Here is a 24,773-nt window from a genome sequence, read left to right on the forward strand (position 1 = left end):
TTTTCTCAACCGTTTTATCCTGTTTCATAATTTTCTTTCCCTTGAGGTCTGATTCTCTCAAAAGCGGGTAAAAACTTTGAGGCGAAAGGGGGTTAATTGAGGTAAAAACCATTCAGTCTCTTCCTTGTTCACTTTGCATGGCTGTACCATTGGAGTATTTTCTTTATCACCACGATTCTATTTTTTTTTAGTGTAAATTTGGGTTGTTTGTTTTTTTTCTTTGAAACTTCAGAGATGATTCATTGGTTGTCGAAATGTTTACAAGGCTGACTAATTATTTAATCGCTAGCTAGGAGAAAGAGAGAACGAGGGGGAAAAAATTCCCATCTAAACATTTTGAACCATTTTCTTTTTTTTCAGGGGAGCTCATTGTGTGACAAATAACTTTTGCAAAAAAAAATCCCCACAGCTTTACTGTTGTCCGCTCCTAATAATAATAAATAATAATAATAATAATAATAATAATAATAATAATAATACAGTAACAGAGCAATGGTATCTTGTTGCTTTTGAAGAAAAAGATACATGAATTAGGGTTTAAAAAAAAAAAAAAGGCAAGCGCTCGCAGTCGGACTGTACCATTGTTGAGGAGAGAGGGGGAGGGGGGACCTTTCCACGCGGAGGATCAGAGGTGATGACACGCGCGATCAGTCCCGCTGTAGTCTCTCGCACCGGAGACATGGTGACACAACACCAGATCAGCTTGCAGGCTTTTCTTGAAGAGTAGTTGCTCGATTTTTCTCGCTGAATCGTAGAGGTAAGTGCGCCCAGTAGCCAGTTCATTTTTTGGTGTAATTTCTGTAGGCATGACACATTATCTTTTTGGGTTTCTTGCTGATGAAAAACATTCTCTGCCAGCTCGGTTGTAGATGATGTTGTAGTGATCACTGCGAGCAGAGTGGGTATGAGCTGTGGCGCTGTGTCTTGACTGTTTGCTTGAAACCCCCGTGGTGTATGTGCCTTTAACCTTTTACGTTTGTATTTATTTAATAGTGAGGGACAGCTGTCTATGTAACATAGGATTTAGGTTGGCAGCGGAAGAACATATATATATATATATATATATATATATATATATATATATTAGTATATACATTGGGTGAATGTGCAGTAGTAGCAGCAAGCAGGTGAATTCTGTACATTAATATGAATAGACATCTGACTATTTTACAGGATTAGTTATGTTTGCTAGTGCAGATAGTTTGTTAGTTTGTCCCCATCTCCTACTGTACCAACGTAATGAAAAAGTTTCTCATAAGGTCAGTTTGACTAATTAAATAAAGTTTAATTTGGGCTGCAGTTTGTAAGATGAACTAATAATGATGCCTACTTGTTGAGACATTTATACTCCTGTTATGTTACTTTGTTTATTATCTATGTAGATGTGTCAACAGATCATGTGTTGTCTTGAAAATTGCCTATTTTTCTCTTCTATTAGGTCCTTAAACACAGTGGTTACAGCCTGTACATCAATCTTTTTGTGTCATGAAAATTTATTTCATGTTAGGTGTAATGTGTAGCTAAACTCAATTTTTGATACAGAGTAAATAACACAAATAATATTTGGGTAATGAGACCCTTTTTAGTCACGTTGTAAGCCATCCTGCAGCTAAACTGTTTTACATCGTAAGGTGCAGGTTCATACTGATTTTGCATGCATGTAGACAACACAAGTTTCCCTGGAGTCATGCATGATAGAGAGAACAGAAGAAACAAAAACTGCTGAAGGACGCTGAGTGAGATAGCGAAGCAGCAGGCGTAGCAGACACTGAAAATTCAGGGAGTTGGAGCTTTGTAGTCCCTTCCAGCTATTTATTTTTGTGCACAAACTCCAACAGATGTATTGTGTACTGTATGTTGTCAGATGCAATGTTGTGTTTTATTATAAAATTGATGTACATGTAGGCATGCTCAGAAAGAAACATCAGTGAAAAATCGCTGATTTTCAGTGATTGGATATCTTTGTGTTGGCAAAGGCGAGTGGTTGGCTGAGTGGCTTCCCAGTGCAATGTGTGGTTGGCTGGCTGAAGAGTTGCCTGACCAGTTGGCCAGTTGGCTCCCTTACCATCGATTCAGTGTCAGCTGAGCAAAGTGTGAATGAAAGCATTTACTGTGGGTCAGTGGTCAGTTATGGACCTATCAAAAGGTCCGCTTGTGTGTTTTTGTGTGTGTATTATTGACTTCCCCTTACATATGTGGCAGGCTTTGGCTCAGTGCTCACAGAGCATCTGCAAAGCTGGAGGCTTTTTTTTCTTTTCCATTTCTGCTGTTTGGTGCCGAAAGACATGCTGTACTGACCAGCTGACCGTGCTCGACATTCCTTTGCCTTATCGTCTTATCTCTCTCACACAGTCACATGCACAATTAGCTGAATATATGTATATGACCAACAGTGTTAACAGGATCATTAACAGGAACTGTTATGTAATGGTATCGTATGTGTTTGGCTATGTCTTACTTCTAGGAACACTTTTTTTTTTTCAAATCCATGAGGTAAATAATTAAATATAAAGCTGAGGACATGTTTCAAGGTTAGGTTCCAGTTAGGCAATTAAAAGTTGAATTTAGAGTTAGTCTTCAGAAAGGTAATGTACATTAATATAATGTCCTCTGAAGTCAAAGATTTATGGCTGTATATTTGCGGTGTGTGGAGACTGCAACCCTTCATGTCTGACTGAACATAAAGAAAGAAAAGCTACTGCATGTGTTTGTGTGTGGCTGGTATGTGTGCCTGGCCAACGGAGAAAGAGCCTGGGGTTCTTATCTGACCTCCCCGGGATGACCTTTCACCCCTCAAGACAAGCCTTTTGTGTCAGCTGAGCTAGAGCCTATGAGAGAGCATGCGCGAGTGCCTACATGTGCGTGTGTGTGTGACTGTGCATGTTTGTGCATATGTGTATAAGAAGTATAAGCCACATCAAAGCCTTAGCTAAACATTGTTATCTAAACCCCCCTTTGACCTCACGGTCATGAGACGTCTCTCAATCAAATTCATCCATGCCCTCAAAAGTCAGCATGTGCATGAAAGTTTGCATATATTAGCAAGTAGGGACTCACGAGATGTGTGCTGTGTGTTGTTGTTGTTGTTGTTTTTTTTCATTAAAAAAAGAAAATAAACAAATCGAGCTCATCTTCTTCATTTGTTATTTAAAGGCAGCTACATCCATTTATTTAAAAGTGTTGAAGTTCTCAATATAAATGTACTGGTGGCAAAGTGCAGTGTGTGGATTGCGTGGTGCTCAGAGCTTTGGGAGGATCCTAACTGCAGGTTTGTATGTGTGAGGTGCTGTGTTTGAAGCCAGCAGTGGGAACAGGGTCCAAGAGGTCATAAACCACCACAATAGTGCCTCTCTCCCCAGGGTGAAACAGAGGCAGAAAGAGAAGAAGGGAAGGGTGGTGGGGGGTGGTGGTGACTTGAAAGGATCTCCCACTTCCATGCCAAGGAGAGAGGAAGGTGGGGGAGATGGGAGGAGAAAAGATCAACAAAGCTTCCTTAAAAGTTTTAGTTCAGAGATAATTTCTGTCATCTCGGCTGCATGTCTTCCTTCATGTGTAAGTGATCTCTGTTTTGCTTGGAACATGTAGTAAAAAGAATTAATTTAGGACCTATAACAGTAAGAGTACAGAAGTAATATAATAGAATGTAACTGAATAAATAGCACTAGACTATTTGTCCTTTACCTAGGTATTTTACACTCATACTCGAGTACATTTCAGAAACAGCTTCAAAGATGAGGTTTCCTCATCCCATTAAGAAATGTATTTATTCCTTTTTATATAGAAACTACGATAAACTCCCTTTTGCAACTGTAAACTGCATTGTCACAAAATCGTGACAACAAAATGTTTCTGAGCTAATAAAAAGGGGACTGTTTAGAGATATTTGGTACTCTTTTTACAAACATTCAATGATCTTCTAGCATGTGATGCATTGCTATACTGAAAAGTATGCAGCTTGATCAAAAGTGGCTGAAACAAAAGCATCTACAACAGTAAAATGCATTAATGCTGCAGTAATGTTCCTGCTAATTCTTAGCAAGATTTTGCATTGTGTTGGCACTTTTACTTAAGTAAAGAATCTGCATCATGTCTTCCTCCTTAGTTGTGCAGCTAGAGATTAAAGATGAGGGCATTTTTATTGAACAATACAAGTCCCAGAAGAAGATTACTGTCAGTGCTTTGTATGCTTTGAGAGTGTCCCATAACAATATGTGAAGAAAATCTCTCTTTGAAGTGATAGCACAAGGAACCACTTTTTATTAACAAGTAGCTACAAAACCACACCACACAGCTCAAGGGAAAGCCAATTCTGTTTCCTTAGATTGACAGCATTTGCCTATTTGAAGTTTAGGATTTTGGTTAAGATTCAGTAAAAGGTGGAGTACACCTCTCTGCTTTAATCTGCTTTCCCTTCCATTTCCCTCCCCACAGTCTCTTTCTGTGGTTGTAAAAAGATCAGACTGCGCTTTGGTAGAAGGTGTGATTACTTCCTCTCAGTCCCGACTGTGTTATGACAGGGCTTTTTGTCTTCTGCTCTCTACAAGACGGTGCAAGGCATTAAAAGCCAGCTCTGCTACTTTACATATGAAAGTGTGGAAGCAGAAGGTTGACTGGTAAGGTATGTGTATGGGAAATGTGAGAGAGAGGACGTGTGTCTCTTTCCAACAAGTGTTTCAAGATGAGAAAATAAAACTGAAATCAAGAGAAGACTTGTCCCAGTAATAGATAGATAGATAGATGTTTAGGGAAAAGTTTAACCAGGTTTAACTTTTGTAAAGATATTAAACTCTTTAAAGGTCAGTTAAGTAAATGAATACAGCAGTTTTTATTATAAATGGCAGTTCATGTCAGTTTAAGTTAAAGACGATTTGTTTAAGCTGAAATTACAGAAAACTGAGACCGAAAACTAACATCTGTTACTCATTAATCCATATACCACGATATTTAAAACTGGATGTCATATTTTGGCTTTTAAAGATTTTGTACATGAGCCTCATGGTTTAGAGAACCATAGTGTAAGGTACTTACTCAGCTTTAAGGCTGTAATCTGACATGCAAGCCTTTAAAAAGAAATTAATCTACCCTTCAGGTTTCTGACTATTTGGTTCGTGTACCCAGGTTTGCCAGTCAGTAATGTGCAGCTTGTGTGGGTCTGTGCTTGTAGCAGCTAGTATATGAGCACTCAGAGGTTTGGAGGAGGGGGATTAAGTTGGTGTTTACTGTTCAGCCTTGTTTTTTTCTTGTTTTTTTTTTTTTCTCCCCCTGTGTTGAATCAGTTTGTTCTCTCTGCAGCACATTTGGTTCTGACAGAAGTCTTTTATGAAAATACTCAGTGTTTTATTACATTTTGTATTATTATGTAATTGACTTTTTTTTTAAAAAAAAAAAAGAAAAACAGACTCATCTGTTTTAGAGTAGAGAAGCGAAACGAAGCAGGGAGAGAGCGGAGAGAGAGCGAGAGAGAGATGCACTAGAGCAGAAAGGAGAAAAACAGAGGGAGGGAGTAGCGTCTAGGTCAGGGTGCCCTGACACTGTCAGAGCAGCTGATTTTATATCATGCTGTCTGGACAGATTCCATCCACCAGTAACCACTGTTTAGACGTGTGTGCGCATGTGTGTGTGTGTGTGTGTGTGTGTGTGTGTGTGTGTGTGTGTGTGCTACTTCAAAATCAATTCTACCTTAAAAGGAGGCCTTTTAACTATTTATGATAAATAAGACTTGAATGTCACCTTTGTAGGCTTTGTGTGTGCTTGAAACATGCACCTGGACCAAAGATTAAAAAAAATATAACATACCGGTAGCTATTTTTTTAAGAAGTCCTGAAATCCTCTTCCTCTGAAATCATCTTCCATAGAAACCACAAACATCACAGAACTTCTATGTGGTCTTTTTCCCATCTTGCAGTTTCTTTTTCTAAAGTAACTAAAAAAAATACCATTAGCATGGACAAATTGTCCTGTACTGTCCATCACAAGATAAGGTCACTTTGTTTTTACAGGACATCAATGGGGAACTCTTATGCAGGCCAGCTGCGGACCACACGTTTTGAGGAGGTCCTCCATAACTCCATTGAGGCTTCACTGAGGTCGGACACGATAATACCCCGACCTGTCTTCTCACAGTTATACCTTGAGACAGAGCAGCCACTGGCACGTGACGGTGGGTTTTATGGATGGTCATGAGAAATGATATTTTGAACAACACAAGGGTTTGATGACTTTCTGATGTTCAGCTGAATCTCAGTTTCTTTAGTTTTTATTTTCCTGTCACGTTTTTTATGCTGAAAATGTAAAGATTTTGGTTGTGCTTCAAACATGCTAAACAGATGAAGATGGCTCAGAGTCTAATAGTCCTCCGATACCCTACCAGATGAAGCCCCCACCTGAGGGATGCTGCACCACTGACGGTTTGTATACATACACATAAACACCATATAAAACCAATAAACATACACTCTCAGGAATACATGTGCAAGATAGTGACTATAAATAGGATTCGGAGCTGGAACAGTGACAAGGAGATGTACCTTTTAGGCGTTACGTCCTCTGTGAATGCGTTGTACATGATGGGTGAAGTAATGGAGAAAAAATCAGGATTTGTACCTACTCTTGAGTTGAGCTGTCTTCTGTGTCTCATTTTGTATTCACTCTTTAATAAAAATAAATACAATAAAAATGTACTACTCATTAATTAATTTTCTTGACCACTTATCCAATTAAGGGATGTGTGTGTGCAGAATCTGTTCCAGCTGTCATCGGATGAAGCGCAGGTTACACCCTGGACTGTCAATCACAAGGCACACTGCCCTTTCATTTACTGAAAAGCACTTTTCTGTCCTGATTTTCCACTCCACAGGCTTTTGTCAAGCAGGCAAGGACCTTCGCTTGTCCTCCCTTGCTTCTGATCCCTTGGATGTACCCCCTGGGTTCATGTTGGTTGGAGTAAAGTCTCCTTCTCTTCCTGAGAACCTGCTGGTCTGCGCTGTGGACCGCCGCTTCCTGCCAGACGAACGGGGTCGTTACGCACTGTTGGGTGAGGGAGAAGACTGAAACAGGAAATTGTTGTTAACAAAAAATCAGCTGAAAGAGGAAAATAAAGAGTGCATTTGTGCCATTCAGTTGTGTGAATGTAGGGATACGCAAAAAATACTTTTTATTTTCTATACTTTTTATTGTAATAATTTTTTTTCATTTTGGTACCCCCAACAGGTTTCTCAGGAAACTGTATGGGCTGTGGAGAGAAAGGTTTCCGCTATTTCACAGAGTTCTCCAATCACATTAACCTGAAGCTCAACACCCAGCCCAAGAAACAGAAGCACTTGAAGTACTATCTGTACCGAAACAGCCAGGGCTTGCTCGTCAGAGGAGCTCCCATCTGTTGGAGGGGAAATGGTAAGAGGTGCACACATGTTAATGTAGTCAGACAGTTAAGTTGACTTCCTGATTGTAGCACAAACACCGATTTATTCAATTGTAGTGACTAAACACTGTAGGTCACAGATGTGCATAAACGTCTTTTTTCAAGAAACATTTGTCTTTGATCAGATTTAGATTCAGCAATTACTGGTGTCCATCTTCTGCATTAAATAGGATTCACATAAAGAAAAACATAAAGCACGGGGCAGAACCTAGATCTGCCTTGAAATATAGTTTACCATTTTCCAGCAGTTTATAGATGAGCCCTATCCCCTCTTAAACATAAGTGCTCAGAATAAAAAGTGGACTGTTAAAAGCATCATGATGCAGTAAAGATAAAAGGTGCTCTCTGCTGTTTTAATTTGTGGTCTTTTGTATTTATTTTTAAACAGGTAGTAGTCCATTGAATAAAATAAATTGCTCTTGATATGTTTTTTTTTTTTTTTTTTTTTACTACTCCGCTCAAATTAAAGACAGGGAATGAAAAACATTGCCACTAAATGATGGTTTCATTGACAGATTAATTAACTTTATGAGAAGGTCTCAAGGTCTGATTTTATTTTGAAAATCCTTCTCTGTATATTTCAGTTAGCATTGTTAGGACAAAAAAAACAAAACACCCAATGCTTGTTTTAGTGTAAACAATGACTAAACTCTCACAGCTAATGCTGTAGCTTAGTCATGTACATATACAGCATTGTGTTTTTTTTATTTTTATTCATTTAACATCCAAAAGCAAATCATATTCAAAATAATTATCCATTGTGTAGAATCTTTGGCTCATGTATTCCCAACCAAGTGAATAAGTAGTAAAGCCATAAGTGCAAGTGAGAGGTCATACTGGAGAGCGTAGACTGTAGACAGAGGCATAATAGTTTACTGATGAACTTTTATGAAGTGAAAGCGCTTGTGTTTTTTCATGATTTGTTAATCCTGAAGTTTAGGAGTAAAATGTGAGACTTATTTTAAAAACAAAAATCGGAGCTCGGGGTATGTATTGCTGCAATATTACCAGTCAAGAAATCTCTTAATGCTCGTTTTCAAAGCACGAAGGAGTGTTGATATTAAGAAGTGTGGAATATATATGTTGTTCTCATGGATGAAGCTCTTTTCCTATTTGCTTATTGTTTAATAATAAACCAAACTAGGTTAAACCCAGTGACGGAAGTTCATGTGTTTGGCTGGTTAAGTAAGTTATCGTCATCGTTCCCCACAAACGTCTCCAGGACCGTCGCGTTTTTACTCGATACTGTTTTTAATCTTTTCTGCTACATGGTTTTCTGATGCGCTTGTAACTCTCACTGACTGCTTATTAGTATGCCTTCCTCCCTGAGCCCAGTTTTAAGAAGGATGCCATTATTATTATGCCGTCTGGATAACTTTGCTGAACTTTCAGACCATGACTGGAACACTTTGTCTTCCCATGAACCTCGCACACCTGCACATTGATGCATACACACATTTAAAGCTAGCCGTTACAGCAGCTTGTTGCTGCGTTTCTGTCTCAGTGGTGATATTTTTTTCCATATCAGATGGCAGGATGAGACAGTTGGGACCCACCCTCTCAGAAGGCCAATCGACACCAGATGAACAGCCGCCAAATCAAGCATTGAGCCAGCCATCAGGTAACAAACAATACAGAGATAAGCTCCAGGAAAGACAAGTTGATTCTTGGGTTCCTTTTTGGTTTTTTGTCATCATTTTTTGTTTGTATTAAAAAAGATTTAATGTCTTATTTAAACACAAGGCTGCTCAGGGTTATTGGCACGTCAAAAATTTGTAAACAGACAATCTGTATTTTGCTTAAATGAGCAAAAGTGAAGAGTGAATGCAATTATTACAGAAATAGTTTCAATGAAAAGTTTCATTCATTACTGTTGATTATTTTGACTCAACTTTGTTCTTTGTCTCTGCTAATGGCAGCTTCACATACGGAGGCACAAACAGCTGACGTCTCCCACACTCTGATAAATGACAACCAGGCTGTTCCCTCCAACACTCAGCCACCTTTAAATCAGTCAGGGCCTGGAAGACCCTCAGCTACAGGTACACTGTGCACTCCGGTGACTTCTGCAGTTTATTCCAGTTGGTTTAAAGGCTTACAGATGATATTTTGTTTAAAGGGGTTTTGGTTATGCTACAAATCTAATATCTCATAAAGTAGTTGCATACACAGCTTATGTAATGTGTTGCAGAATTTTTTTAATTTGCTGTTTTAACCTGATCTCTTGGCTTCTGTGTGCATGTAAACACAGTGAGTTTTGTGTCTATTGTCACTGACCCCCTCCCAAGGGTCCTCTCACATCTCAAAGCAGAGCTCCTGCCTCCATTAGTCAAAACACTGTGTGTGAGTGTGTGTGTGTGTGTGTGTTATAACACCCCTGCTATACAGACGCCAGCCAGCTGCATTGTCTGCAGAGGGATGTCTTTTGTTTTCCCTGCTTTCATTTGCCAGCACTTCAGGCACTAAATTTCTACATCCCCTTTTTCTGTCTGTCTTTCTCCCGCCCTCTGCTTCAGTCTGTCACCTCTATAAACCAAGGTTGTAAAATACCCCGTCTCATCTTCTTTTTCCTGCTTTCTCTCTTATTGAAAAGCTTCCTTCCTGTCAGTGTTGTTTTTTCATGGTCCTTTTAACAAGTGGGCCTTTTATGTGTCCCCCATATTACAGTATTACAACAGAAACTGAAGAGGAAAAGACAGGTTGATGCATGACTAAGATGCAATTCTTTTTCCTTTTCTTTTTTTTGTTGGATTAACCAAAATCACAGATGTTCTGTTGGTTTGTTGACCAAGATTACTCGATGTTTTACAGAAAATCAATCCTAAAACAACCTGAGTTGTAGAAAAAAATCTAATTTAACAAATTAACTGTCAAAACATGCAGGAGAAGTAGAGTTTGCGCATCTGGAAAAAATGAGAAATGGTGCAATTTAAAGATTTAAATCTAATTATATTCCAGTTGAGTGTGTCAAGCTCAATAAGCTTTTTCTTTTTCTTTTTATTCATCTTTCAGGGGTACATGTAAATACTGGGCCTCCCAAAAAGAGGCACAAGGGCTGGTCACCTGAATCGTCTACCAGCAGTCTGCCTGAGAGCACAGCGAAAACGCCACCATCTTCATTGGCCTCATCAACTTTATCAGTGTCCTCTGTCGCCACCAACGGCTCCAGAGCAGGTACAATCAGGGAAAAAAAGACTATATTTTACTTCTACTATGACTCTATAAACGTATCAACAAGACAGTTGTGTGTTGTATGATCTTCTTGTGTGTTTTTCTGTCTAAATATTTGTATTTTCCTTCTGTATGCAGAGACTACAGCCCAACAGGGTTCATCACAGTGGATCTCAACACCGCTTTCTCCTCCAGAGGTGCCAGTAATAGTTCCGGATCAGCTGCTGCAAACCTGCAGACTGCAACCTGTCATTTTCAAAGGTTAGAAATTTGAGTGAGAGCTACTCTACCTTACTAAGGCTGGAATTGTGCTCACACTTGGTCAACTGTGGATGCCATGAATGTGTGGTAGTTCCTATATTATTTATTTTAGTCTGCCTGGATAAAATGATATGCTGGTGTCCTTGTAGTGTAGGTACTGCAGTGTCACAATAAACTGGAGGACATGCAGATGTCTGCAAGGAGCTTACCTCTGATGATGCAATCAATGTCACTCAGACCCAAGCAGGTCCTCGCGGACTCATGGATTAGGAATGTGTTGCACTTGAGTAAGAGAACATGCTGTTAGGTTTCACAAGATTATTTGGATTTGTGACAGTCCACATCCAGCTTGTATTTCATCATAATTTTCCATTCAGCTGAACTCAGCTTTTCTTACGGGTGAGTTATTTTTAGTCAAAGGCTAGTTTAGCTTGCCCCTCTTCGTGGATCAGAGCCCAGCCAACACCTGATGGTGTTGGTCAGCCTCCCCTCCACCCTTTTAGCCCCTTTCTGTTTTCTGTAAACTTAACTTTGTGTTTTCACTAAATTTTCCTAACCTATCTGCCCTTCACCACGCCAGCCAACATCTTACCACCTGTTGTTTTTTAAATATTTGGTTCCTTCCGTCACAGTATTTCCATCCAAGTCTTCCAGTCTGCCAAAAAGTAAGACTGAGGTTGTGAGTTAAGTATGATGAATCAACAGCTGGAGCCTTCTTGTGGGTGCTGGAGCAGTAAATTAGTTGAAATAACAGGCGGTGATGCAGGACAACACCAGTATTGACATGCCCGAGGTAGAGGTGAGAGAGTCTGCTATGTAAATAGATAAATTGGTCCAGTTTAGTCTGTGTGAGGCCAAAGAGTACGAGGTGCCTGCCTAAACCAGCTTACAGACTTCACTGTGTTAACTGAAGAAAAATACAAATACATAGGTCACCTATGTCTCTTTTTTCCTTTTTTCTTGCATTCAGTTTTTGCCTTTTCTGCACCAACAACTTTATTCATTTGCATTTGTCTGTTAATGTATTACTTCAGAAAATGCTTACTTTTTTACATACATACAAGCCTTTAAGACATAAAGACTCATAAGACCTTTATTTTACTAATTATAAATTATTACAAAACTGAGGTTATTGTACTCGACCCTAAAAATCTTTCTTCATGCATTCATTACTTCTGTGTAGGGCTATTGTAATTCATGATTATCAGGTTGCTCTAAAAACACCCTGAAACATCTTCAGTTGATCCAGATACCCTCTCTACTTTTAAGATGAGTCTTAAAACTTTCCTTTTTGATAAAACTTATAGTTGTGACCCTGAACCATCCCTTAGTTATGCTGCAATAAGCTTTGGGTACTGGGGGACTTCCCAGCACTTCACTCATCATAAACCCTCTTTGTGTTTATATACCACTACTGTATTAAACCATTCAGAGATTATACTCTGGCTCTGTCTTTTGTCCTGTCTCTGTCTGAGCTCTTCTCTGGACAGCTGCCCCTCCCTGAGACTTTTTCTGCTGGAGTTTACTTCCTGTTAAAAAGGAGTTTTTCCTTCCTGTGATTGCTCATAGGGGGATTTGTTTTTGAAGTTTCTTTCTAATATTGTTGGGTTTTTCACTACAATATCAAGCAACCTGAGACAACTGTTGTGAATTGTATCTAAATAAAACTGAATTACATTTTTTTCCATCCTATTTCCAGCTGAGTTTCATTCTCCCTCATTCCCCGTTATGTCTATATTTTTCTTTATTTTATCTGTGCACTGCTTTTAATGTGTGCAGGTCATGGCCCTCTTCCTCAGCTGACTGGCAATGTAAGTGATGTACTTGTCAGTTCTCTACTTCAGAGCTGTTATCTGAGCTCACAAACACTACCCAGAGTCTACCAGCACTATGGGCCATCACCCATTCAACCACTGTCCACTGAGATGCAGATTCTGCTCACTGTCTATTACCTTGTTCAGCTTGGTAAGTATGCAATCTTTATTTCAGAAACACGCTGTTGTAGTAAACAGTTCATCAAAACTGTGGCTTTTTTACTTGCTAAACTGTTTTAAATGAATAAATGTTAAGTTTTGTTTCTCACCTCTATTTCCAAGGGTCTGACCAGGTGCCTCTGGTTGAGGACTTGGAACAAATATTCATGAGATCCTGGAGGGAGTCCCACCTCAGTGAGATCAGACAGTACCATCAACCTCAAACAACTGGAACCCCAGGGAGGCACTATGGCATAGAGGTCAGATGCTGCAAGAAATAAAATAAAAAATAAAAAAAATTTTATACATCTATATTTGAATTTAGGAGACTTTAAGGTACATATCTACAGGGCTTTTTAAACACTTCATAACACCACAGCTTTCTTTTCAGCTGTTTAGTACAGTGAAGCAAATATTAATAACTTTTTCATGCAAAATATTTGAGAAAAAAGAGAGAAAACATAATGACAATAAATTAACAAAGTTTTCGTCTTACTCTGTCTCCAGATCCCCCCTGTATTGCCTGGGCTCCCCCAGTATCTGTCTTTGCCCTCACAAAGCCCACAACCCTTGACCCCCAGCCAGCTTCCCTGGCTTGCCCAGCTGGCTGCATCATCTTATGGTGAGGGCGTGGTAGTGTTGGGGAAGGATGTAGGATCTTTGACTCAAGGCCTCCACCTAACTTTCAGCAGGTTAATGGAAGGACGGCTTGAAAACACCAACTATGTGGTCATCATTGTCACTGCTCCAGGACAGGAAACACAGTCCTGTGTGGTAGTTACAGGTGGGATCTGTATTTTTAATGTATGCCTTTTATACTGTATGTGAAAAATGTGGTCTTTATCGTCTTTGTGTATTTTATTGTATTGTATTGTATTGTAGGTAAGCACCAGTGTCGTGCCTTGGCAGAGAGTATGTTCTCTCCCAGTCAGGGTCTGAAAGAAATTGCCCATCAGCTCTCCACTGGTGTTGCACAAGAACTCATCCACTACTGCAATTCCCTCGGACAAGGTGTGTCTCTCTATCTGTGACCTGTTGCTCTGTTTTAGTGATTGTTTCCTAACTTGTTGTGCGGCTTTATGTTTTGCAGATGGTGATATAGATTCCCTTCTGGACAATGCCATTCTGGACAGCAGTGAGCCATCTCCTTTATCTAGCTGCCAAGAATCAGCTGAGGAGAGGAGTAATAAAAGTCCCATAGTCACACACAGTCCAAAGGACTCACATGCACACCTTTCAAAAGACAGCCCAAAAGACACAGCTTCAGGTCCCAAAGACACCTGTTCAGGTAAAGCACACATGACTTAGTGGATACAGTAAGTGGATACATCAGAGTCAAGTGACATGGCCTAAAATTTGTTTTTGTATTTGTGTAGAATACTCTGTTGATTGGCGAGAGGTGCGTCCCATCCAGCTGGCAGTGGCTAGAAAGCTGTTGTCCCATGTTTGTGCTATAGCCGACTCCAGCACACAGAACCTGGACCTTGGCTCCTTTGACAGGGTCAGCTTCCTCATCCTTGTACCGCCCTCTGAGGTTACATTTCAGCAGACTATTCTCCACCTCTGGAGTTCTGGTTAGTCACATAAGTCTTTTGCCAGCAATCGTGTTCATGGTTCTTCATTAATCAAAAGAATCTGAATTAATGTGTTTATTCCTATATATATTGTGTTTTCCTCTGTATTTGTCAGGTGTTCTGCAGGAGCTTGGCAGTTTAGACCAGGCATGTGTTTCTCACAGAGAGGCTGAACGTTATGTGGTCAAGATGGACCACAGCGCTCAGGCACGTATTGACAGCCTGATCCGGGAAGCACACAGTAACTCGTACACACTTTACATCCTGGTCCACGACCATGCCCACTGGGATATTAGCAGGTTTGTGTGCAAAGTAAAAAGAAAAATGTAATGATTATTGTTTTCAGTTGTCATTGTTTTAACAGTATCAGAACTGGTACAACAAGAGCAAATCGAGTGTGTTTACTCAGTCTCTTTGGATCTCTTCCCTTTTGTCCCTCTTTAACACTCTCAGTGCAACCTACAGCAGCTCAGATAGTGGTTTGGGTCTTGTGGACCAACTGTTAAACTCCCGACAAGTCAGAGATGCTACAAACATCCTGATTCTGCACGTCACTTCGTTTCCCTTTGCTCTTCAGACACAATGCACCCGCATCAGTCCCTACAACGAGATCCACTGGCCGTCTGCATTTAGTAATGTAAGATTTAATTTTCTATGTGATTGGTACTCTCTTTTAGTGTAACATTTTTAGACTAGCAATGCCTATATGTTCACACAAGTGGCTAAATCTGTTGGCTGTGTGTATACAGGATGTGGACCTGTATCATGAGAGGACACGGTACTTTGGTGTGTCAGAGCTTTTGGAGTCGACTCATTCAGGGAACAGCCTGCCTCTGATGCGTTATGATTCCTCATTTGAAAGCATGGCAGCTACCTTGGAAGAAAGGTTGTGCACTCACATGTGTTAAATCAACATAAACACTGTATGATTAAAAAAGGAGTTTTAAAATGATATCAAGAACACAGCAAGAAGGCTTTATGATCTTTCTGTCTCTGATTTCCAGGTTTCCAAAGCTGCACAGTGCTGTGATCCGGACCACAGTTTTGATCCAGCACTACTGTGTTGCTCTGATGGCTGTGTCTGGAAGGTTCAACCGTTCCCACAATCTCCAAAAACACACTTCAGTGGAGACCATGGAAATTGTACAGTCACTGGTCAATGCTGCACAGCAGTGTCCGGCCCATCATGGTCACATGGTACTAGTGCGAATCCCCTCTTTGGCTCTGGCAGCGTGGGCCCACCAACGGCTGTCCAGAGTGAGGAAGCAGCTGGGTTTGGAGGAGAATTTCGAAATAATACTGGGGAATCCCAAGCAAGCTCTGAGTATTGGACAGTCCTTTACAGATCAGATCAAGGTGGGGTAGTAATTCTTCAGAAATATGTTATATATGATTTCACCTGCAGAGAACTACAAAAGATTCTCAGATACTTTGAAAGCTGCATGTAGTCTGATTTGTCCTTCTGTTTCATGTAGAAATGGTTGAAGATCCAGGATGCTGACTGGGTTCCTTGTACCTACTTGGAGCTGGAAGCCCTCCCTTGCATCCTGATCCTTTCAGGGGCTGAGCCATTAGGAGAGTCACTTCCCAGGTATGCTTACTTGAATTTTATTCATCCCTCCCTGATTTTTCACATGACAGTATTTACCTTTGTTCTAGTGTTAGTGTTACTTTCTGTTTTGGCCTTGACAGATTAAAAAGGTATAACCCCACATTTTCTTGCATCACAGCCAAAAAAGCTGTCATAGTTGTAATTTTGAGTTTAAACAAAGGGGTCGTTCTTTCAACAGGTCCCTAAAGTACTGTGACCTTCGAGTGATAAGCTGCTCATACCTACAGCGTACCACGCTTGAACAAGAGTTGGGACTGGCTGCTTATCTAGTGAAGAAAGAGTCACGACCACCACAAAACCTTGGATCAGGAAGTGACCTGCTCGAAAGCGATGCTGAAAAACTCAGTAGTACTGACAATGAAGAGGAGGAAGGACAAGATAATGGTAAGATTTCACAAAAACTATATTTCATATCTAAAGAGATAGATAAACTCATTTTGTTTGGGAAAATGATAAATGCTTCTTCTTTTTTTTTTAAAGAAAACATGCTATATATTTTCTTCTTCCTGGTATTTTCAGGGGAGCCCAGCCAGCCACTCCAGGCATGCCCAGATAGTGGAGCTCTGGATCTTAACCCTGCTCAAAGCGCCACCTCTCCAAATGTTGAGAAGGTGGCCTTGGATGCCCCACAGTCTTCCTCACAGTCACAGACTCATCTTCAGCCACAGTGCTCCTCTCAGTCTTTTCCAGGTCCCCAAACTGCACCAGAATCCCAAACGCAACCTTATGCTCCATGTTATTCGCAGTCTCAGCAGATCTCCCAGCTGCAGTCCCAGACTCAAATTCAGCTGTTATCTCAAACAAATTCTCAACCTTACCTTCAAATGCCCCCACAACAACCGTTACTTTCCCAGATGCAAATACGCTCTAAATCAACATCATCGGGCTCGTCCTCTCCGCGAGCCTCCTCGCCTGATCCGAGCTGCTCCTGGGCACGGGGAGCGAGTCGGCCACCTTCTGTGCTCCTGCCTCGTGCCCTCTACAACGTCATCACTGCAAGTGACAGCAGCGGGCTTCCACGATGTACTTCATTCCTGCCACACATGTCTGTTGCATGGGCAAGCAGTTTCAGGTAGGGGACATATACAACAATTTATAACACATATGTGCGTATATTTCCATGTTTTTCATATGAACATTGAGCATATAGAACAGCGATACTGAAAGTGAAAGAGTCTAAAAAATATTCCACAGTAATATTTTGTGAGTCAAAATATATACAACCAATCTTGTATTTTGTGTGCAGGCCTTTACTGAGTAAAATGATGACATGTACAGAGCAGTCACTTTATTATCGTCAGTGGACGGTCCCTCGCTCGTGCCACATGGACAGCAGCAATCGCACAGAAGGCCGAAGTGACAACTTCCACCCTCGCAGGTTGCTGCTCAGTGGCCCCCCACAGGTGATTTCTGTTTTTATTCGTTTTATTCAAACTCGAGCATATGTTGTACTTTATATTCACATTATTTTATCTTTGTTGTTTTCCGACATCAGGTGGGTAAGACAGGAGCATACCTGCACTTCCTGGGCATTCTGTCGCGCATGCTGATCAGACTGATGGAGGTGGATATCTACGATGAAGAAGACATCAACTGCAGTCAGTGCATTTCCTGTAGCTTTCACCAGTTTTTAGATTCTTATGTTACTGTTTTTGCCGCTGCTTGGATCATAAAATCATATCTGTCAGTATTTATTAAGTAATCAGTACAGATTGTACATAAACCTGTTTTCAATGTATTCATTTGTAAATGTTTTGTATCTTCAGATTCCCAGACAGAGGAAGTGCAGTACCATCCAGCCAGTGCTCCCTGGCCCAACCCAGAGATTGCGAGGACGATGCCTTTCGACTACACCATCCACGACTCCAAATATGATGACATCAGCACCATATACTGCCCTGGATATAAACCGAACTCTGAAGGTAAGTAAAGCTGGAAAAAACTTGATCTATTTATCAATATATTAACACAAAGCCAAAACTATATGTGCATAGTATGAATATTACCTGTAGCTGTGCTACCTGTTACTTTTGTATTTTGTTTTTTGGTCCTTATCTGCCTTTGGTTGTTTGTTCTCCAGGAAATCCTGTGCGACAGGAAGATGTGTACCTACGTCGGCGGACAGCTAGGATAAAGTTGTCTAAGTATGCAGCCTACAACACATATCATCACTGCGAACAGTGTCATCAATACCTGGGCTTCAACTCTAGATACCAGGTCAGGACAGTACATGCAAGCAGACAGAGTTAAAAAATCGCACTCAAACTGTCTTTGACATGTGAACATGACAGTTGTCTCTACTCATAATTTAGATGTGCGAGTCAACACTGCATGCTTTCACATTCACTCATCTACTGCTTGGGGAAGAGATCCAGCTCTACTTCATCATCCCAAAGTCTAAAGAGCAATACTTCAGCTTCAGCCAACCCGGAGGCCAACTGGAGAGCATGCGGCTGCCGCTCACTTCTGACTGGGTGTGTTCTTGATCATTTAACTTGATCATTGAAAATAAATGTTCCCCTTTCTGTTCACCTCACATCAAGAAAAAGGTGGTAATTATAATAGAGAAGTAGAATTTAGAAGAAGAAGTTTTGTGTGTCAAGATTTAAAAGGAATTCTTTGCCTTATCTGCTTCCATGAACATTTTCATCCGCTGTTTTTGTTGACTATTTCTGTGAACAGATTTGTGGGGTTTGCCACAGTGCAACACCCAGGTGGTTCCACTAGGTGGTGCAATTAGCTTAGCAATTGCTAAAATTGTCCCACCAGCCCAGCAGTTCTTATTTGTTTTCACAAAATTATGCAAACAAAAGATTCGGGTTTGAGAAAGTATTGTTTGAAATTACAAGATTTGTTTCTTGCATCAGTCAGAAATGCTCTGATCTGTGACTATTTCCTGGACTTTAAATAGAGTTTAAATTCAACATAATCTATATATTTTTTTAATAAAATCCTGGGGTATCCTGAGGACGCTGTTAGTATAGCCTGCATGCATTATTTTAATTTATTTTTCCACATAGTAATACAGAATTTTATTAATGAAATTCACGTTAAAAATAACAATTTTCTTTTTATTAGCATTATTTTTATTTTATTTATTTTCCCCCTTCTTTCCCAGAGCCCAGACTGCATCAAGAGTCCAATCTTCACCCCAACCACCGGCCGTCACGAGCACGGTCTGTTTAACCTGTACCACGCCATGGATGGAGCCTCTCATCTGCATATCCTGGTGGTCAAAGAATATGAGATGGCCGTCTACAAAAAGTACTGGCCCAACCACATCATGCTGGTGCTGCCCACTGTCTTCAATGGTGCTGGAATAGGTATTTTACTCATGTTAGTAATAAGTAAACTGTTATCCATAGTCTTCCATAATCTGGAGGGTCGACAGTTAGTTTACCCCCAATAAATGGGAGGATTTTATCCTGGATGATGAAGCCCATGCTGTGTAAAATCTATGATGCAGATCAATCAACTGTGGGGACTTCTTATGGAATAAGGCTGTAGTCAAAAGTGTCTTCTTCATCACCATTTTGGTGGACTTATTCTTATATAGCTGCTTTCTACTCAGCTTGAGCACTTAAAGCACTTTATGCGACTTGCCTCATTCACCCATTGACACAGCTTCACACAAGCCCTTTTTTCTAGGCCTAAGTGCTCTTAATCTATAGCATTCATACGGATGCATGGCGAGCAACTTGGGGTTGCTATCTTACCCAAGAATACCTTAGCATGCAGACTGGAGCAGCCAGGGATTGAACCACCAAGCCTCCAAGTATTCTCAGCGACAGTCAACCCAAGTTTTAAAGTTTTTTTAACCAACTCGCAGGTGCTGCTCACTTCCTGATTAAAGAGCTTTCCTATCACAACTTGGAGCTGGAACGCAGCCGACGTTTGGAGGGAGGGGGTCCAGCAGGTGATGTCTGGCCTTTCATCATCCTGGCTGATGACTCCTGTGTTATGTGGAACACAGTAGACCTAGAAGCACGCAAGTACATAGTGACAGATTATTTACAACATAATTCATTGTATGAGTTAAAGGACTTGTTGTTTGTTGTTTTATTTTCTGGTTTGATTTAACACAACCAGTGTTTGATTTCTGTTTTACTTAGTGGCCCACTAGAGCACGCTGTGTCACTGAAACAGGTGCTACAGCACATGGAGGCCTGTCCAGACCTATCTTACTATGGTCTATGTGGCATCAGGAAGTGGAGCAGCCGTGCGCTGACAGGTCAGTGGTGACCATAGCAGTAGAGATGCACCGACTGTAATATTTTCTTTTTTCTGATTTTTTTTCCTATGACCAGCTGATACTGATTTTTGGCAATTTCTTTTTTTTTTTTTCTAAGCGCTATAACTGATATTATATACATGCAAAAATCAATTTTTCTTCATTGAAAAATATTCTTTTCATAATAAATAATTAAACTTTATAATATCTGCCAATTTGCAGTACATTACAGGTTCTTGGTCTCTCTTAAACAACTGAAAATAAAGTAAAAAGAGAAGAAGGGGTAAAGGTCAATGGGTGCACCCAACTTTACTTGATGTATTTTACCTCACCAAAAGCAGGTGTAGCAGATTGTTTATAAGAAAACAAATCACAGTTGCTTCCATTATTTCCCCGCATTTTTCTAACTTAATCCGGCAAACAAATTTACTGATCAGAGATTATTTTTTTCACATAAAAAAGCAACTATTTAAAATAAGTTGTTTGTGCCTTCAAATAATATTTATGGTAACTTTTTTCCCTTTGTATTAAACCAGGTAATGTACTGCGGGAACCCTTCTCTCGAGGTCATCTCCATGACTTCTTCCTCCTCAATGTTGACCGGAGTCAGAATGTCCAGTATGACCAGAACCGCTTCACCTGTCATGACGTCGATTTCACTCTGAGGCTGCACAGTGCCGGGCTGCTTGTCTGCAGGTTCAACAACTTCAGTGTCATGAAGAAGCAGATCGCCATTGGAGGATACAGAACATTTATTATCAAGACAAAGGTATCGTCCACAGTCAGCAAAATCAAAACATAAACTAGCAATCATAAACTGGGCAACAGATAGTCATTGATATTTTTTTCCTTGTCATTCTGCAATTACATAAAAAAAAACGTATTACTTTCACAAGCTATTGTTAATAAGCAAAGAATTTTGTCTCCAGATGACAGATGTTCCCACCTCTGTGAGCCCCTCACAGTACATCTGTGCCCCAGACAGTAAGCACCTTTTCTTGGCTACACCAGCTCAGCTCCTTCTGGAAAAATATCTCCAGCACAACAGCCATAAACTGTTTCCACTCAGCACCAAGAACTACACGCACCCTGTACTGTCTGTGGACTGCTACCTTAACCTGGGACCTGAGGTATACAGACACACACACTCCACATCTACACATACATGTAGACATGGTTTTAAAAAGAAATTACACAAATAAGAAATTCTAATATCATAATATCATAATATCTAATATTATATTTCAACATACACTTCATAAAGACTCTAATCTTCTTGCTTCCTGTAGGTGACTGTGTGTTTTGTGAGTTCCAGACCTCATTCTGTGAACATCAGTACAGCAGGGTTGCTGTTCAGCGGCCTCCTCCTTTGTTTTGCAGACTCCTTTGTGACTCCCGGGTTCCTCAAGAAGTTCACCTTCCTTAAAGGTGCAGCAGCAGACCAAATGTAGACAATAAGCATGTCTGTTACAGGTGACTCATTTAAGAAGAAGTCAAAGCAGTGTGCAGTGTAGAATTTGGAGCGGATTGATATCATTCTGAATATCAGACCAGCAATCTTCTTCACTTCTACTTAAGTAAACAAATACCAGTAAAGCTAGAACAGTTATAATTTACATTAAGTCCCACAAAATAAGAGCAAATTAGTCAGTAGTTATCACTTTATATTGATCAAAGAAAAAAAGGGAATAAAGATCAGGAAAGTACTTCAAAAAGGTGAAGCCATGCTCTCGTTGTTGTAATTATTTCTTGCTCTGTGTCACTGTTGTTAAAGAGTGTCGCTCTCCCTCCTGTCTGCTTGCTTTAGGTGCAACTCTGTGTGTCATCAGCGCAGATCGTAGCTCGCTGAGGGAGACGGTGGGCAGGTTGGAGCTGGAAGAAGAGTGGAGGTTTAGGCTCAGTGATGAGTTCCAGACTGCCAATGCCAAAGAGGACCGGCCGCTCTTCTTCCTGACTGGAAAACACATATAACTGAAGCAGATGTGCACTTTTGGCTTGTCGTAGACAGGACTGAAATTACTAATTGTCAAACAGAACAAAAACAGGAAAGGGATTTTTTTTTTTGTTCTGTTTTTTTTTTTTTTTTTTTTTTTTTTTAAGCTTTATGTGCTGCTCCATGAAATAGGTTAATGTTTGTGTTTTGGAAATACATTTATGTTCTCAGCGAGATATACTGATTGTCTGAGATGGGGACTGTACGTGCACAGGAAAGAGGCATTTTTATCCTTGAAACAAAGTTGCTAGGCTCCGTAACTCACAGTGCTACTTTTGATTTTTGTGATATCTGTTTGCAGATTCAGTTGTTTAGAATTACTCAGTGTTTAGATTTCTTTGCAGGTGCAGGCAACACGGAGAGCTTTAAGGAACGTGGAGGCAATCATTTGTGTGACATGGTAGCTGGCTTCTGTCGATATTTTTGTAGGGTTATTTTTGTAGATGCTTGTTTTGCATGTATGTTCTTACATGTCAAATATTTTCAATTATATTTCATCAGATTGTTATCATGTAAAAAATAAATTTGTTTCAGTGTGTGCAAGAATAAGAATTCTGAGCTGTTTATATCAGATGCAGGGCATTTTTTGTGCTCCAGAAGGCTGTGTGATTATTTTGTTTGTACGTGTATAAGAAACATTAATTGACTATATTTTGTATGTACAATTTTGTATGCTTTTAACTGTATAAATGTACAGACATTTTAAATAACTTGTGTTTGTTTAAATGTAAAACCTGAGACATCATAAAGGCTCACTCTATACAAAAAGCAAACTTTAATAGCTACATTATATGTCTATTACTGGTCCAGTGCATACTTTAAGTACAAAGATTTTATAGCCTATCTAGGTAACATTTCAGTCCTATATAATTTTGCTGTCATGTGGTGTCAGATCAGCACCTGAAGCAGCAGGATAGTACAGCAGCAGTGGATGCTCTCAGATTTCCTCCCAAGTACTCCATTCCCAGAAAACGCTTGTTGATAAATTTAGTCCAAAACACTTGCTGCCCAAGCATTAGCAGCTCAGTCAAAACAACAGTACACATTACAGTCTAAGGACTCATCCAGATACACTAAGAACTGCTTTTTCACTGTCATGAAGATAGTTTTTTCATACCAGAAGACAAAGTTTTCATAAAATATAGCTTTAAATAAATCAGTAACTACTACACAGCTTTTTGACATATCGACCATCTAAAAGGACTGAACTGCTTCTTTGTTGATTTTTTTTTTTGTCTGTTACATGTAAGGAATATTTCCTGATTTCCTGCCAGATTTCTGGAGACTCCTTGAAGAACATTTCATTAAGAAGCAGCCATTTATGACATGGAAGAGGAAGACTTCACCAGCCACAGTGAGGATGAAAGCCCCAATGGCAGCTGGTCCTGGGTAACAGAACTAAATATATACTGCACGGATGCATGAGGCAGGCAGAATAACATAAGTTCAGGCTTGTACTATAAACTTAATTGGCATTAAATCAATAAAATAAAAAGGAACCCAAAACACTACAACCAGTGAGGAAATAGGTCTGGAGTGTCCACATATGGGACAGAAATTGCTAATATAATCAAATGTAAAGACAGAAAGATTTCAGAGGGACTATAGAAAATTGCTAAAAGAGGAGCACTGTGTGCAGATGGAGGAAGTGTAGGATGTGTATACTTTACACAGCATTTTCTGCATGTCTGCTGGTTTTGTAGTTAGAGTTGATGAACTCTTATCTGTGTGTGCAGTCAAATCACATGTTGGATTAACAGCTGATATCTCCACACATTACCTCAAGCCCACATGTGTTATAAAGGTATATAACACATCAGTCAGTGATGCTGTTCCACAGCAGTGCTTTGACCCCACATTTTTCTTTTGCACCTTTAACATCTTCCTGAACTTAATCTATAGTTAGTTGTTATTGGTATTGATTGTTATTGATTGCCCAGAAACTCTCTACGGTGGTTTGCAAGGGAAGGGCAAGATTCATTCAAATATAGACGCAGTTTGGAATATAGAATTTCAAAAGCAATCAGTGTTTCATGCACATGCTGCTCCAACATGCTGTACGTTAGTGTTGTTTATACAGGATTGGCAGCAGTGGCTTTAACCATTCACGTCTGGCCTTGGAATCCACTCTAATCAGATTTCTCTAAAGCCCTGTAGCACGCACTGCAGTACTGCAGTGGGGACAGACTCAGCAGGTCTGTAGTGTGTGGCCCAGGCAGCTTTACCATTGGCTCAACCAGGCCAACCCCCCCAAACACCACCCCCATCTCCGTGGTGATGAAAAGATTGCATTGTGGCCCAAAGGGGGAGTGCCTGTGAGAGATCAGGCAACCCCTGCCTCAGGAAACGACCCACCTCCCTCCAGTCGTTTGCAAGCACTCTCACGTGTCTGATATGTAGTAACACTGCAAGGCAATCACTGGAGCAATTGAAAGCTTACCGGCCAGCAACCACCCACCCCCACACGCACACACATGCACTGTAAACACACTGAGATGAAACACTTAGCATGTACATACATGCACAGTCACATATAGT

General features: G+C 40.3%; 1 protein-coding gene across 2 annotated transcripts; it reads left to right on the forward strand.

Annotated features, from left to right (window-relative positions):
- The first annotated feature begins 605 nt into the window (after positions 1 to 605).
- Positions 606 to 22,942, forward strand: greb1 (growth regulating estrogen receptor binding 1). Of its 2 annotated transcripts, none has more exons than XM_026171544.2 (34): positions 606 to 757; positions 6,000 to 6,160; positions 6,327 to 6,407; positions 6,857 to 7,033; positions 7,210 to 7,392; positions 8,949 to 9,041; positions 9,340 to 9,462; positions 10,433 to 10,594; positions 10,730 to 10,852; positions 12,632 to 12,817; positions 12,949 to 13,085; positions 13,333 to 13,609; positions 13,708 to 13,836; positions 13,916 to 14,113; positions 14,202 to 14,399; positions 14,515 to 14,698; positions 14,853 to 15,036; positions 15,149 to 15,285; positions 15,404 to 15,755; positions 15,875 to 15,990; positions 16,190 to 16,395; positions 16,531 to 17,083; positions 17,258 to 17,414; positions 17,507 to 17,609; positions 17,778 to 17,933; positions 18,092 to 18,228; positions 18,324 to 18,485; positions 19,130 to 19,334; positions 19,841 to 20,003; positions 20,124 to 20,242; positions 20,779 to 21,011; positions 21,172 to 21,372; positions 21,532 to 21,670; positions 22,050 to 22,942. In XM_026171544.2, exons 2-34 carry the CDS (start codon positions 6,007 to 6,009, stop codon positions 22,211 to 22,213), a joined length of 5,892 nt encoding a protein of 1,963 aa, XP_026027329.2. In that variant the 5' UTR covers positions 606 to 757; positions 6,000 to 6,006; the 3' UTR covers positions 22,214 to 22,942. The 2 variants fall into 2 exon arrangements, with proteins under 2 accessions (XP_026027329.2, XP_026027379.2); XM_026171594.2 differs by having other exon boundaries at positions 21,532 to 21,715; positions 22,050 to 22,187.
- The last annotated feature ends 1,831 nt before the right edge of the window (positions 22,943 to 24,773 follow it).

This window comes from Astatotilapia calliptera, chromosome 1 (genome assembly GCF_964374335.1).
Source record: "Astatotilapia calliptera chromosome 1, fAstCal68.1, whole genome shotgun sequence".
NCBI lineage: Eukaryota > Metazoa > Chordata > Actinopteri > Cichliformes > Cichlidae > Astatotilapia > Astatotilapia calliptera.